This window comes from Myiozetetes cayanensis, unplaced genomic scaffold, assembly GCF_022539395.1.
Source record: "Myiozetetes cayanensis isolate MyiCay16 unplaced genomic scaffold, myiCay2020 scf3, whole genome shotgun sequence".
NCBI lineage: Eukaryota > Metazoa > Chordata > Aves > Passeriformes > Tyrannidae > Myiozetetes > Myiozetetes cayanensis.
Genome location: NW_026087521.1, coordinates 18,184,032 through 18,200,842, shown reverse-complemented (window position 1 = coordinate 18,200,842; position 16,811 = coordinate 18,184,032). Strand labels below are relative to the sequence as shown.

Below are 16,811 nucleotides of genomic sequence, written 5' to 3'. Positions count from 1 at the left end.
AAAAAAATCTTTGGAAAAAAGATTCTGATCTTAAATGCTTTTAAGTAGTCTTTGGTCCTAAATAGTACTGACTTTCTGTAGTAATTTCTTGGTTCCTGGATGACATTCCATTGACCTATGGGTGATTCAGGCACTTGAAGCTTGTATTTTTGCAATCATCTGTGTATGTTTTATGTGTCATAAATTATATAAACCAAAGCTGACTAAACAAGTCAGTTTGTAAAGTTGGTTTTAAATTCTTCAAGTTTGGGGGAGGGGAGTGTTTAACGGCATTTTCTGCTATACTGCTGCCGTTATCATCTGTACCACTGGATCAGCTGATACTGTCTTGGAAGAAGTTGTAAAACTTTTTTTGAGAAACATTTCTGCTTGTATGCTCTTTTTTTCCTTTCAGAGTTTTCTGGAATGTTTTCAAACTCCTCCACTAGTGTTGCCTCCCACTTGCGTATTTTAAAATGTCTTGAACAATCATCCTACAGTACAGTGATCCTATTGTAGTGTAGAGCACCATAACAATCCTTATCTTATGGAAACTGTAGTTATTAAATGTTTATTAGTTTTCCTTTCTTTTGTGCAAATCAGATTCCACTGTTGTAGCAGAGTCTCATCTGATTAGCCAGAGACACTTCTTATTCCCAGATATGAAGAAAATTTGTAGTTACAGGATGAATTCTTAAGCATTCATTTGGAACTCATCAAACTGAGCATTCATTGAGCCACCAGACTGTGTTCATTGTGTGTTACTTAAACCTTCAAAGGTGAAATTTTTCTGGTTAGGATCTTGAAAGCTGCTGCTGTTTAGTGTACAGGTGCCACATCGTGGGCTCACATTGAGCTGTCTTTGCTATCTTTAGCCAAGACCAAAGTTTAAGCAAGTTTGAAAAGCTGTATTTCCTAGGGACTCTTCACACCAGACTTCATAGTCTGCGTGAGTAACTGGCTCCTATTTTACCTGTATGCTGAAGACTGTTTTAACCACTGTAAACTTCGATGTGCTCAAACATTCATCTGTGTATTCTGAAGAGTTGTGTCTGTTCTTACAGCACTCAAGATTTACTGTTTGAAGTAGACATTTATAGGATTACTCTGAGGTTAATTTTTTAAAAACTTTTTGGATGCCTTCCTATTACTGCATTATGCCCATTTTTAAGGTTTGCATTTTTAAGAATACAGTAACTTCTGTTTATTTATTACCTTAAAGTATTCCTTTATCCTGTCTGTGCATACATAAATCCCCTTAAATCCGTGGCATCCCCTTTCTTACTCTTACTGGAGATATTTTTAGATACATTTCTAAAACATGTTCTTGATGCATATCATGCATGTAGAGGTTGTATTCTGTGCTTTCAATGACTTTCAGTATTTTCAAGAAAGAGACCTGAATCAAAGTGAAACTTTTTATTTAGTTTGTTTCTTTTGAAACTAGCTGAGTATTAGTGTTAGAATACATGGGACACTTGAGTCATTCTCACTGTCTCTGGACAGTGCTGTAAGGATGGCTTATTTATTTGAAAGCGCTGTTTCCTTTCAGAGAGACTTAATGGCTTTTTCACTGTCTTCCAGGTTCTCATATTAACTAATATCATGCTGGGTATTTATCTCTTTGGATCCTAATTATTTTCTATTATCCTCAACATGGAATGGAATTCAATTAAATGATCATTTTGGAACGCAGAGAGACAATTACATTTGAAGTAATTATTTTGGATCATGTTGGAGACACCACCCATCCTTAAAACAAAACAAACAAACAAACAAAAAACAAATAGAAATGAACACTCTTGGAGGAAGTCTTTGACATATATGAAACTATGCTCTTCATTCAATATATTGCCCCATTTCCGTAAGTTACAAAGTTGTACGTGTTGTAGTATATGTGACACAGTTTGGTCGCAGAGTTTTACCAGTCCCAGTGTTCTTATTCCCAGAACACGTTCTGTGAGAACAGATTAGTTAAGAATGCTAGATCTCCATCCTCTTCCCTTCCCCCAAAAAAAGTCTCATCTTCCTTGGAGAAGTGAAACATAGAAAAAAAAAAAGTTTATTTTAATAAAATACACGTGTTCCTTTAACGTATATATATTTAATGAAGACTAACATCACTGGTTCTGGGTAAGTGCACAAGTCAGGACTTGATTAGTCCTTACTTGGTAAAATGAACCTAAATAGTGTTATATAAATGCTGGTGCACTGTGTATAGCCATCTTTTTTAATGCTCCCAATGTTTTTAGTGGTTGAATCTCAGCTGTTCAGCTCTGGTTTTAGTACAACACTTCATCTTACATTTGGATATGCTTGGTTTTGCATCACGCATAATAAAGTTTTGATTGCTTTAGAATAATTTTATACAAGTTTGCCTTCTTTATTTTTACTTCAGCAGAACCATAAGATAGTCTGAAATGCAGACTTCTGTATTGTGTGGCAGCATTCTGTACATTCATGGAGAACGCTGTGCTGCTCCATGGACTACCCTGAATTGTATTCTCTGTCTTTTTTTCCAAACTTCTACTGCCTTTTGGGAATTACCTTTTCCTACTTCCATTGATTTGGTGTGGTCAACAAGATTCTAATTTTCTTGATGTAGGTAGTCAGTGAAAGTCTGAATTGCAGTTTAAGAACAAACTGCTACTGTTGAGAAAAAGTTAAAACTTTGCCTGATAAGTAAAGTTTTCAGCACAATGAGAGACCTGTGGAAAAGTATCAAGCTGATCATCTTTGCCTTACTTTTTCTTCTTCTTAGTTAGTATTTCTTTATTTTTAAAATGGTTGTTATATGCCATGATTGACAAGGAAATAAATTTTCCATGTAAATCGAAGTTGAAGATTAGAAATTGCAGTAACTCTGCATTTAAGATTGATAGTGGGCTTTGTTATTTGTGAATTTCCTTTTTTTTTAAGATTGAAAAAAATTGAATTCTACCTCTGAGAGTGGACTGCTTTTTTGAAGAAACTTAAGAACAGAGGGGAAAAGAAAAAGTAATTATCCACTAATGTTAGGTGTTTAGTTTGATCTTTAGGACTTCTTATGGGAGGGAGTTGTTGTCAGTCAGAGATGCTGGTGAAAGGAGGATGTGTTAGAAGTTCAGTACCTGACATGGTTTCGCTCCACGACTATAGAGAAAGCTCATTTGATCTAACAAAATCATGAGCTTTTGGAAAGTTGCAATCAGGATGAGTTACTTGTCCCATGGATTTTCTTTATTTGACCTCCTTAGTAATATCTACTGATTCAATAAAATGCAAATTCCTTAAAGCAAATGGAGATCTTCTTTAATTTCACTTTTTCTAGCAGCTGCAGGTCTTTTTGTGTTTCTGATTCATGACAGAAAAGAGTTTTGTAATGATCTAAAAGAAACCAAATACCAAGCTATAGCATATAAATGTAGAATATCTGATTATTTTTTGCACATCAGTGCTACTACCATAAAGCACTTAGATTTTATTGCCTGGGTTACAAGGTCGCTTGGGAACCGCTGCATCTGTGACTAGATATAAGTGTGTTTGTTTAAAGTAAGCATTGAGGTCTTCCTTTCTTAAAATAATGTCTGTTCCCTTTAATTTCTGAAAAATGAGCTCTGTAATCTTGAGTCTTATGGATTGTGTAAGCTCCTGTCATTTGGAGCTTGATACTCAGGAAAATTACTCCTGCATATACTGTATATACTTTGCTTTTCATACTTCCACAAGCCAGAGAGAAATGTCTGAGAAGTTCTAAATTCTTGTGCACTTTATTATTCCTTATTTGTCAGAAAATTTGGGGTTTTTTTCCCACTTGTCGTAGTTTAACCTCAGCTGGCAACTAAGTACGACCTACACATTCACTCGCTTCCCCACTCCTCCCTCCCCCAGTGGGATGGGGAAGAGAAAAATGTAAAACCTGTGGGTTGAGATAAGAACAGTTTAATAACTGAAACACCTTCCACTTTCACAGTTCATTGGGAACCTGAGCTGTGCTCTGGTTCTGGTAGCAGTCATTACTTGATCTGTCTTTAAATTTAAAATTCAGTCTGGAATCTGACTTGTTTCTGCTGATGACTGGTTTGTATTAGCTAGATGCCTGAATGATAACTTGAGTTATGTGTCTCCAGCTTGTGGCAGGATGAAAACAAAACAGAATGGTTGTTTGCAGAGACCTAAGAGATCTCCTTTGCAGAATGTTTATTCAGCTTTTCATTTCAGGTGCCATGTGAAGTGTACTGTGATAATGTATAGGGAAATTGAAGCTTACATGTAAAGCATACTCTTTTGACAAGTCTCCACATAGTCTGGGACTGAACTCCTCCTTAATCTCGAGATATTTTTACCAAGTTGCTGAGAGTGAAAACAAGATTAATCAATAACATGTAGTTTGGTGCTTGATACTCAGGGCAATACTACCTTTATAATTTTTCTTCTGTAAGAAATCAAAGGCAAATACAGGAGATACAAAACAGACATTTAAATGAATGTTTACAATGTCAATTAAGTGACAATAAAGACAAGAGAATGCTTACCTGTAAATCTCTTAGAACATGAGTAAATTCTCCTTTTTCTCTTAAAAATCTAAAATTGTGTCGATAATCCAAGTGGAAGGTCTTCTGGGGTGAAGGGGAAAATCCCTTAAGTCACTATATGGAAATGCCTTGATAAACAACTGGATTGTACAAAGTAATTTGCTAACCTCAAGTTCATTAGTTGTCACCCTTCTTTGCAAAGGTCTTTGTAGCAAACAGACTGGAAGAATTAATCTTAATAAAGGAAATTCTGCCATAATTGTTTTATACTAGAATGCTCTGTGAAGGGGCACATGAATGTACATAACCTTATTTGACTACGTCTGAATGTACAAAGATCATGATGACATTCAAGACTTCGGTAGTAATAGGATGGCTGGCATGGGTAGCTCTTTCTTGCACTGTGGGAGGTGTGCTCAGAATTGAATTTGTAAAGTTTTGTTCCCTTAGTAGCCTACAGTTTGCAGTAGCTGACTGCAGGCTAGTACCATTGCCTTTAGCCAGTGCATTTCTGATGATACGCTAGGGTCTCTATCGAGTTCTTTCCTTTTTAGTTCTAATGTCCACTCCCACACAGACACCCCCACACTGGAAAGTCTTCAGAATGCTATATCAAAAAATTCTTCATTTCTCTCTTTAATCAAGTACAAAAATGGCTTAATAAGGACTACACTGTTTATGAATTAGCAAACCCAGAACAGGATTGGCAGCAGTCCATCAAATCAGTAACTCGTAATATAAAAGCCTTTTTAATATTTTCATTACAATTATGGAATTAAAATGTAATATCCTTGGATGTATATAAACCTGTGCCAGGGGAAGGCTAGTTAAGATCAGTAACATGTATATTATTGGTTATCCGTCACAGAAAACAGAAATTATCATGTCAGTCTGAATTTACTAAAATGGAAAGACTTCCAGGAAGAACAAGACTGCATGATGAGGAAATCCATACCAGTCTTTACTTCCAATATTTGAAAAGGATTTTCAGTATTTCTTGGCTTAATGATTATAGCATTTTATTCAAATGAGTTTTATCTTACCCTGGCAAAGCCGCCTGGTTTGTAACATTGTATTTTCTTGAGTTTTCTTCTACTCAGCTTCTGCAGCGTGACTGTCTTAAGGGTTGTAAACATTAAATATAAAGACTGATATGATACTTCATTTGGCATTTCCCATGTTATAATCTTTACTTTGTTTTTTGGGTTTTTTTTATATTAACTGAATGTTCATCCTGTCCTTAAAATCTGGACAACAGGAACCTCCTATTTATAATACTGTGTCTTGAAATTGAATATTTTGTTAATATTCATGTTCTTTTTCATCACACCAAAATACTTGAAGTACAGAACAATAGTGATACATTGTATGAATACAAAAGGTTGTTAATGAGAATGGTGCGGTTCCCAGTTTGATGCAGTTTGTTTTTTGTGTTATGTTGTAGGTCTGTCAAATGGCTTTGGAGATGAAAGTAAAGAGAGAGCATTAGATGATACTCCAGGAAGAAAAGTTGAACCTCGTCGCCGCTGTGCATCAGAATCTAGTATTTCATCTAGTAACAGTCTCTTGTGTAACTCAAGGTAAAATAAATAAATCTGAAATACAAATTTGAGACTGAATATATCAGTTTTCTATATTGCTTGTGACCCATATTGGAATGCATGGAGTGAATTGCATACATTTTCTCAGTTGTGTCAGGTCTGAGACACCTTTCAGTATTGCTGGTATTCTTTTGTTTAATTCATGTTTTTGTTCAGATTCTATGATTTCTTAAAGAAAATTCAAGTATGCAGAGAACAAATTTACCATTTTGTGTATAGACATTTCACAATTGAAAACACTTGAATTTGTAGTGAAATATTAAAGAGAGAACAGTTGTGTTTCCTATGTAGCAGAACTGTTGGAGCAGTGGAAACGTTTTCATTTGTCCGTATCCACTGTAACACTGGAAGATAGAGCAGCTTCTGTCATTTGTGCATGTCTCTGAACCTGTACAGCAGTTGAGGTGCAGTTGCATCCTGTTTGTCCTTTGCTGATAACCAGGCAATTCTGTGAGTGAAAATAATCAGCACTTTGGCTTTTACATTGTTGTTTGTATTTGTTACATAACATAGAACTTGCTGCTCTGATTTTATTCTGTACTGATGAAATTTAAATTTTTCCTCAGAGTTTCAATTCATAGTGTACAATGCTAATTATCAAGTAATGGGTTTAATATTAATACTTTTGTAGTTTCAGCCTACCGAAGTGTGGTAAAGGTAAACCTGCCTTGATACGGAGACACACACTGGAAGACCGAAGTGAATTGATATCATGCATTGAAAATGGAAACTATGCCAAAGCAGCAAGAATTGCAGCTGGTAACTATAAATAATTGTATTCTTAATAGTGTTGTATAACTATGATTTGGTCCATTTATTTGACAGATTTTAGCATTCTTATTTTCACTACTTAAATACATTAGGCATTCTGAAAGTGGTGTTGATACCACTTCAGAAACTGTGTATACACCTGAGAAGTCTGGCTGCATGCATCCTCTCAGATTGTGTATGACCTACTCAGCATTAAAATACCATTTTCTTTGCAACTGAGAATAATGTAGGTTTCTTTCTTGTTAGCTGCCCTGAAGAAGAGAACTTGTACTGGTTTTATGTACCAGATACAGTTCTACATATATATTTTTCAAAATAGTCTGTGAGTTTTTGGATGCATTGATCTATACCCCCATGGCCTTTTCTAATTAGCATGTGAATACTTTACAAACTGCTACTGACAGAGCAGAGATGTAGCAACTTATTGCAGAGAACAGTTGAACAATTATTTTTTTATGTGATGGCTTTAAACTCTTTTTTTCTTGCTCTTACAAAGTCTTAAATCACTCTTTCCTCCATTTCTTTTTTGTAATGTTGAGATAGAACATGTATCTGCTTGCCATCTTTAATTATAAATAAGCAATGCCCATTTTAAATGAGAGCAGACTGAGAAGAATTGAAGAGTAAATTATGTTTTGGCAAGTAAAGAGCTACTTCTGTCAAGTATTGCCTTACTGCTAAGAGAAAGTGCAACTGCAACCTCTGAACTATATTTCCCCATACAAGAAGTGCCACTTCATCTTTACAGCATACGAGCTTTGATAACCTTCTCCCCTTTGATGACTGTCCATCTCCAGTTCCATCTTGAGGATACAACTCACTGGCTTCTACCCACTCTCTTGATTGTATCCAGTTGTGGTTTTGGTCAGCTCAGGGCTTAAAGCTCTCTCAGGCTTCAATCCAGTGGTGAGCAACAGAGAAGAAAATGGAGGATTCTGGTAGAAGTGTGCAGTAACATAAACTCAGTTGTCTGTTATGCTGCTCCATGAGAAGAAACAAACCACTAGTGCAGCTACTTCCTGGAACCCTGTTGATCTTTTTGAACTTTGCTGTAGGAAAGGGCAGGACAGAGAGACCAAGAGGGCTTGTTAGAAATAAATAGAAATTAAAATGCAGGTTAGAACTTAGGCATAAGAACAGATAGGTTTACCAGACAAGCCTTGTAAGTTATCAGGTGCTGATTTTCCTATGGATATCCAGTATTTCAGAAACAAACCATGAAACTTGCATCTTCAAAGTCATTACCTCTGACAGGATTATCATCATAGTTTTAAAAGAAACTGGTTATTTGGAGTACCATAATTTTATGTTTTCTTTTGAGCTTTTTCAAAGGGAAAGGACTATTAGAATTTGACAAATGCTTCCTGAGAGCTAGGATGTTTTAAGATATACTGTTTCTAGAAGTGTATAAACCATTGTTCTTTGTCTGTAGACTTGCATTAAAGTACTGTTATCATGTAAAGAGCTGTTATGGACACTGCCTGCTTTTTATTGGTATGTGTGTGAAAGGTAATATTGGTATTTGGATTCTAATGATCATGAACTATTTGAGGAAACCAAGAACTGCTGAAGATTAATCTAAAGTTTCATCCTGGAACATTTTAATTTTACATTTATTTGTTCTTAGAAGTTGGGCATAGCAGTATGTGGATTTCAACTGATGCTGCAACATCTGTTCTTGAGCCTCTAAAAGTAGTATGGGCCAAATGCAGTGGATATCCCTCTTACCCAGCTCTGGTAAGTACGCTATTGATACTGTTTCTGGTCTGAAAACACAGTGCATGAATTTAAGGTAATTGGTAATTTCCCGTTCAGGTTGACTGAATGTGGCTTATTCTGCCTACTTTATCATGCTTTGAGTTTGTAAAGTTCTTGCAATACCAGATTTTAAGTCAATAATCTCTGCTACACTGCCCATCCTTGGAGATGTGCAATACTTGTGTGTCGTGGTTTAACCCCAGCTGCCAGCTCGACCCCACGCTGAACAGTGAGTTCCCCCCACCTCGTTCACTTCCCTGGTGGGAGGGGGAACAGAGTTGGAAGAGTGAAAGTGAGAAAGCTCATGGGTTGAGATAAAGACACTTCAATAGGTAAAGCAAAAGCCATACACCCAAGCAAAGCAAAACAAGGAATACATTCACCACTTCCCATGGGCAGGCAAGTGTTCAGCCATCCCCAGGAAAGCAGAGGCCCATCACATGTAAGGGTTACTTGGGAAGACAAACACCATCACTCTTGAATGTTCCTTCCTTCCTTTTTCTCTTTATATACTGAGTGTGATGCCGTATGGAATGGAATATCCTTTGGCTCATTTGGTCTCAGCTGTCGTGGCTGTGTCCCGTCTCAACTCTTTGTGCACCCTCAGCCTCCTCACAGGTGGAGTGGTGTGAGAAGCAGAAGAGGCCTTAGCTCTGTGTAAGCACTGCTCAGCAATAACAAAACCATCTCTGTGTTATCAACCCCGTGTTCAGCACAAATCCAAAAGATAGCCCCATGCTACCTCCTGTGAGGAAAATTACCTCTATCCCAGTTTAAACCAGTGCACCTCTCTCAGTAGTCTTTTTTCTGCATTATATATTATTATTAAAGGATCAATTGAATAAGCATTCGACAGACATCTTGTCAGTGCTGGAATTATAAGATATTTTCTGCTGCAAAATGAGTATAAAAATACTCTTGATTCTGCAGTTCAATAAAGAAACAAAACACTTGGTAGAGTTGGAATAAATTGACTGACTGAAGCCAGTTGTGAATGATGTACTGGAAATGTAAAGCTGTTGTGCTCAAGTTATTACAGGAGAAATAGACACAGCTCTAGTTACATTAAAGCTTGCAGAGAAAATGTTAAGTGCTTGGCTTCAGGCATTTGGGGTTATAGAAATAGTTCATACACTTTGACTTGATTTATACAGTAGGCTGGAGAGTCATGACTGTTGTAGTATGTGTGTGCTGAGGACATCAGGAAGTGTACAGAGTCAGGTCTGGAGGTGACATTCAGAGCATTTTGAGTTGAAGTGCCCTCAGTGCGTGACTCAAACACTCTTGGGTCAGATGCTAAAAATTTGATGATTTGATTGTCTCTTGAATGGTGTTAGCACTAAATTTAAGCTGATTAAGACCACAGGGCTCCTTTTCTGCCCACTCCTTTTTGTAGGCACTGGTGTTTCTGAGAGTAGGATGAGTTCATTGAGGAATTAAACCTCAGTCAAGAGAAGAAAGTTCTGATTTCTGTGAACTCCCCACAGTGTTAGCTTTCTCTTCATTTAGTTCCTGTAATCAGTTTACTATGGATTACGATTTGTGCCTGTGTGGGGTTTGTAGAGTAGGAGATGGGTGGAATAGGCATGGAGTAACATAACCCTTTGTGGTGGAAGCTGAGCACTTCATATTGCTAGGATCTACCTACAGAGGAGTTTTTCCATCAGCATGATTAGTTTAATGTTAGCAGCATATTCCCTTCTCCCTCAACCTTTGTTTAGAAAGAATTTGACTACAATTGCATGTTCTGCTGAAGACTCGAGTCATTAAATTCATTCTGAAATCTGCTTGTCAGTCTCAAAGTTGTATTAAGTGAAATTCAGATGGAACTTCAAGAAGACCTGATATGGGTAGTGTTCTCAGTTAAATATACCATTATGCCTCCAATATGCCTATTCAGCTTATGCCAAAAAATTGTGTGTAACACAAAGTCAGTGCACTGGTTGTTTAGTTTATGATTCTTTTCTCATTAACTTTATTTGTATTATCTTCTTAAAATAGATTATGTATTTGTAAAGATTATGAACTGTCCTTTCTTCTCTCTTACAGATTATTGACCCTAAGATGCCTCGTGTTGCTGGCCATCACAATGGTGTTACTATACCAGTGCCACCTCTGGATGTACTGAAAATTGGAGAACAAATGCAGACCAAATCAGATGAAAAACTATTCTTAGTACTATTTTTTGACAATAAAAGAAGTTGGTATGTTATTGAAATGCATTGTTTAATGCAGTGGCTTAAAGTTTTAAGAACTTGTACCTTTAGTATAGAAGAAAATTGAAACATTGTCTTTCCATGGAAATCATTCCTATGGAAGTATAAACTAATGTTTCATATTTGAGTCTATTTTTGGACCAAGGTATATCATCACTATAAGATATATTTTTATGGTCAGTTTGGAAGAAAATAATATAAGTCAATAAATAGTATTTTGTTTTTTATTTACAAGCTAGTTTTATTTTTTGACCTGATAAATTGCTTCTTTGGCTAAACAGATTTTTTAAAGGTAATAGTCTAACATTTATCTGTATCTTCCTACATCATTGCTTTCCGAATTACAAGACTTTTTCCACCCAATTTGCTTAAGTATATTTTTTTTATTATTTTTAACCTCTGTTTAGTTAAATGCTTTATTAAACACTTTCATTTGAAGTTCTTAGCCCTTTCTAAATTTTTTCAGGAAACCTTCCCTTTTTCCATTTATTTCAGTATCAGCAATATGCTGTGTGGAGCCTGAAGTGGGGTAATTCACACAATAAAACATTCTCTTTGCCTTCTGGGTGGTCTTTGGTTTTGGTGGGTTGTTTTTTCTTGGAGCAGGAGTAGGGGGAAGGCAAATAGGTTTTTTGGTGTATTTTAATTCGTTAGGATTGTTTGGGGGTTTTTTTGGGTTTTTTTGCTAGACATGGAAGCTTCTCATCTACCTTTCATCAAACTATATATTTCTTTTCTGTGTTCTTCATAATCTATCTCCTCTCCAGGTTTCCATACAGGTCAAGCTAGCTGTAAATCTTTTTGTATCTCAGATTTTCTCTTGAATATCCTTACTTTCAGATACCACTTTCGTCTTTCACTGATTATATGTAATGTCTAGTGATGCTGCCATTCTCCTGGCTCTCTCTGTGCCAGTACACCTAAATAACTTCTTGCCTAAAATTTGTAACTGATGTTTGCGCTTCTGTCCTCTTAGATCCTTTGGCATAATCTCTCTGTTCTTCAGTTATTTTCTTAACTAATTGGTACTTCTTCATGATTATAATTGTTCAGTTGCACAGGATTCCATGACATCTTGCATTCTTCTGCCTTTTTTTTATAGAGAACATCTACATTTAAATATACTCATAGTGTCACAATTGTAATGCATGTTCTTCCTAGCCACTTTCTTAATCATTACTGTCATTGCTTCTTGACCTGGGGAGTCCTCTGTAGCTTAAACCTTTCTGATTCATCGCCATATGCAGATCATCCTAAATCTTGCAGATATTGCACAAAGTTGTCTCTAATGGATACTCTGTATAGATGGACAGAAAAAGGCTCAATTCGTTTCCCAATCCCTTTCCTCTCATCCCCTCCACCCTCACCCCACCAACATTTCTGGCAATGGTTCTTTTAGGCTGATTATTTTGGCACTCATAACTCTAATTATGTTGTGTCTCTTAGTCTTGAATCCCTGCCTGTGATTTTCATTCATTTGCAGGGTGTATGTCACCTTCAGTCTGTGATGCAAGTGTCTATAACCTATGGATTTTCAAATAGTCATATTTGTTTCTTCTTCTTCACTGCTTATGTCCGGAGGACATGGCAAGCTTTCTGTTAAAAATACCTTCTTAAAACTTCCCCTGATCTGTATTAAAACTGATAATGCTGATAATAAGACTGCTGCTTTTGATGCTGTTATCAGACTGTTCTGTGTCCTTGTTCTGACTCTTCACATTTTGTTTCAGTGTCTGTGCTCAGTACAATAGGGCTGTAGTTTAGAGTGCTTTAAGAAAAAAAAATATTTCAATAGCCAATTTTACTCTTTAAAAGAAAATTTTAGAATAAAGTGGTTTATATCAGACTTGACTGATTTCCAGTTGGTTCGGCTCCACATGATTTTGCAAAGTGATGATTTTAAACAGAAGGAGGGCTTTACCATTTGTAGGACTGGGGTTGCAGACTACAGTGACATACTTTAATAGATATTCATTAACTTACCTAATTTTTATTTTCTTTAATGTCTATAACTTAGGAAAGTGGGATTACGATAAATATTTATGACATGGAGTAAATTTAATTTATATTTTTTAAGTAAATATTTAGAGTATTTTTCCCTTAACTAGAAGAACAACAGAATGCAGAGCTTTTTCCATTATCATTCCTCTGTGCCAAAAGTTTGAAGTTATTTATGGAGCTTAAAGCAGAAAAGTACCCTCAATATGGAGTTAGTGGGATTTCATATTGCAGGGTAAAAGCATGCTAAGCATGCTTCCCCATAAAGCATCCTTTATGCTTCCCCATGAAAACCAAATTGAAATGTCTTAATTGTAAAGCAAAAAATCATCATCTGAAAATTCCTTGTAATAATGAAGATGAAAGAATGAGGAGAAACAATACTGTGTCAGATGAATCTTGAGCTGTGTCCATTGTTAGTTGCTGCTGCCTATTCTTAACCTGCATCAGTATTTCAGGCTTATTTTTTTCAGCTGATACTTAATCATTAAATACATACCATTGAATTGGAATGTATTCTCTGTGGAAGAGACTTTCTTAATATTTCATGTTCTTTAAATATTTAATGCAAGTAAGCACTATCTTAAAAGGTATTTTATCATTTTGTTTAAGACAGTAAAACTGATCTTCTGTGTGAGCAACATGGAATAGTAGCTCTGACATTTCTGGACAAACTTCTTGATTTTATTCTGTGTGTAACATTTATTTTACCCTTTCTTACAGGCAGTGGCTTCCCAAATCCAAAATGGTTCCCCTTGGGATAGATGAGACCATAGACAAGTTAAAAATGATGGAAGGACGTAACTCAAGCATACGAAAAGCAGTAAGAATTGCTTTTGATCGTGCTATGAATCACCTGAGTAGAGTCCATGGAGAACCAGTCAGTGACTTCAGTGATATTGACTAGCAGAGATTCTAGCAGGGCATGAAAAATACCACACAGACTTGAACTCTACTAATGAACCTCTTTGTCTAAAAGAATGTATTGAAGATACAACCCCTTAATTGTTGATTCAGTGGCTGAGTTCTGCAAACTTGAAATAGCTGAGCATTTCTTCTAAATCACCATTGCCATATTGATTAATTATTTTATTGTGTTGTAGATCGGAGGATTTTCCACTAAACCTGTTAAAATGTCTTGTTCATAGTGTTCATAATTGTACATAAATGTATATTCAACACTTAACTTATTCTGATTTTAGAAGTAGCTCTTTTAATTCCTTTTATAATTTTGCTGGGGAGGGAGTTGGTTTCTGTTTCCATGCTTTTTACTTTTTTTTTCTTTCTTTCTGAGGTTAAGTTGCCTAAGCACCATCTTCCAGCTTAAGGTGTTTAGTGGATCTTAAAGCCTAATATCAAAATGGCGTCAAATATATGTTTGCCTAAATCATATACAGTATGGTGCTGCTTGTATCATTTCTTCCTTGGTCTGTAGCTTCTGAAAAAGACTTCTGAATGTTTGTGTAAATTGTTGCTCTTTGCACAAAGTACCACATATTTAAGATTGATGTAAATTTACAATTACAAATATGTATTTTAAGAAAGGAAGTTGCATTATTTTGGAGGGTACTTTGTGAGAAAGACATCAATAAAAATTATACTATGTACATCACTTGCAAATCACCAAAAACACTCCATTGTTGCCCAAAATAACTTAAGATTGTTTTTGTTTTAAACAAACCTGGCTTAAAGCCTGCAAGCACATTATTGCTTTCAAAACCATATCCCATTTATCTCCCATTGATTTAATTTTGTTGATATGTGTGCCTCCCTGTGTTTATTTATTGTAGAAAATGTATTAATTTGCTTTATAATGAAAAATAAAATTGACAAATATATTGATATGCATTTTTATACAGGCACATGAGAAGACAACTTGCTTTGGGAGAAAAATGTATTGGAAATTGTAAAAAATAACTTGATGGTTTGTGTGTAATTTGGTTTTTTGGTAACTTGTAATCCTTTTGTTTCCAATGAGGGGATTTATGTAACTTTTAATTTAGAACACTTTGGTAGCAATAGAAACTTTGGATACATTTTTGTATGGTACATGTGATGTATATAGAATTAGTACTTTATTTTTATTTTTAAGAAGTAAAGCATTATGTTTGGGCAGGGGGAAGAAGGAGGGTGGGTTTCCAGAACTGCATTTTTATATTAAAAAGAAAAAAAAATAAAGTCAAGATATTGATTGTTGTAGCTACTTTATTCCTACCTTCACTGAGATACTGAATTTGTAACAATGAAAATGGCAAGGTATGTTTGCAATGTGATTTATAATGGCTCCATTATTTATAAATGCACTGTGTTTGAACTCTTTTGCAGTGATATCGTAAATACTGTACCAAGTTATATGATATGAAACACCAAATAATGCATATGAATGCACGAAGTATTTATGCCCAGCTTTTTTATAAAGGATTAGCAAATACAGCAAAACCAATACTTTTTAAATCTTTTTTTTAAAACTTCATTGAATAGCTTACTTCATTGTTAAACCTGCTTGAATCTTTATTTTAAAGGGACAATTACTTTTTAAATAGTTTTTAATGTTTTTATTCTCTATTGTTTGTAATACCCCCGTAGAAGCTTGAAATAAAATTTCTTTCTCAACTGTAAATTTTGTCCTGAATTTAGCCCCTGAGATTTTGCTGTAGTACCCGTTTTCTTACTCCATAGCTATTACAGATGCACTAGGTCAAGAAGCTGATTGTTCTGTTGTGGCAGTATCGTCCATACTGAGCTCTTTGCATGGTAGATGTTGCAGTTAACTGAGACCAGTTGCCTATGATGGACTCTGGTAATTAGAGATGAGTTGGATGAATTTCATAAATGATCAAGCAAATAGTTTTCTCAGTCTTGACAGGAAGCACGGCTTTAGGGAGAACAGTGATGGCAGGTATCATGGAAGGGCCGTCATTGAGCTGCACTGCTCTGGTAGCCACAACAACCACATCAGGTAGAAAAATAAAATGAAGATTTGGTTGTTTGCCTTAAATGGGAACTTCTGTGTAATGACTTAAAGGACCTACCATACAACCATGCTTTTTAAAGGGGTAGGAGCTTAATTTGGGCCATACTGAGGCAGTAGATATGTTTGTCATCTGTTAAGACTGCCTGTTAAGGTCTTCAAACAAAATGCCCTGCACCAGATTTTATTTCAAGCTGGTTCCACGTAATATACTCGAATTTTAGTGTGTGTAAAACTGGGTAATGATTCACAGCCTCATTTTGGCACACAGAAATGGATTTTTTCTGTCTTAGAGCTTGGAAAGCTGAAATTACATTACAACAGAAATTGAAAGATGATCATTTAGTACTTGTATAATAAGTGTTGAAATCTGTAAAATACAAAGTCACAGTACAAAAGAAGTATACATACAGTTGCAAAATTATTCCTTCAAAGGCTTCCTGCATTCTCAGTTTCTTGTGATACTGCTAACTTTGGCAGGGGGGAAGCTCCTGTTTTGTATAAACAGAGCATTAATTTAATTATTTTGGAACAATTTTTTTTAATCACATCTTCAGTGAAAGATTTAGTTTGAATTTTACCAGACTTTAAAGTTTCATGTTACATCTCTTCAGAGACAGATCCATCAGTTCTTGGAGAAGGAAAATGTGCTACCTTTATCTTACAGGCATCTGTACGCATTTTCAGCTAGAAAACTTTACTGATTAAAAGAAACCTCTTAAACATCCTAACAAACATCTTTTGATGAAATTGGCATTAGAGGCGAGTTTATTTTTTGTTTGTATCTGATGGAAGCTGTCCCAGGAGTTCTTTGCAGATACTGTCTCAGAGAAGGTTGCGGTAGTGGCTGTGGCTGTTCTCATACTCTCTTGTGACACTGAGTATCATCCAGTGGCTCTTGAGATTGGGTTAAAATAATTTAAAGTAGTCTAAAATAACTTCTCAGACTTGTCTGTCTTCAGTGTGACTTGTTTGCTTTTAAAGGATTCCATACCTATTTAGG

The 16,811-nt window shown here is 35.7% G+C and overlaps 1 protein-coding gene across 6 annotated transcripts in view; it reads left to right on the top strand.

Annotated features, from left to right (window-relative positions):
- Positions 1 to 15,457, top strand: part of BRD1 (bromodomain containing 1) — a 65,160-nt gene extending 49,703 nt beyond the window's left edge. For 5 of the 6 annotated variants that reach the window (XM_050324215.1, XM_050324214.1, XM_050324218.1 and 2 more), the window contains 5 exons: positions 5,938 to 6,073; positions 6,726 to 6,853; positions 8,493 to 8,602; positions 10,673 to 10,827; positions 13,561 to 15,457. In XM_050324215.1, the coding sequence (XP_050180172.1) occupies positions 5,938 to 6,073; positions 6,726 to 6,853; positions 8,493 to 8,602; positions 10,673 to 10,827; positions 13,561 to 13,744 (713 nt within the window). In that variant the 3' untranslated portion in view covers positions 13,745 to 15,457. Of the gene's footprint in view, positions 1 to 1,563; positions 1,711 to 5,937; positions 6,074 to 6,725; positions 6,854 to 8,492; positions 8,603 to 10,672; positions 10,828 to 13,560 lie in introns of those variants that run through there. The other variant, XM_050324219.1, reaches the window with a different exon arrangement.
- Positions 15,458 to 16,811: the final 1,354 nt, after the last annotated feature.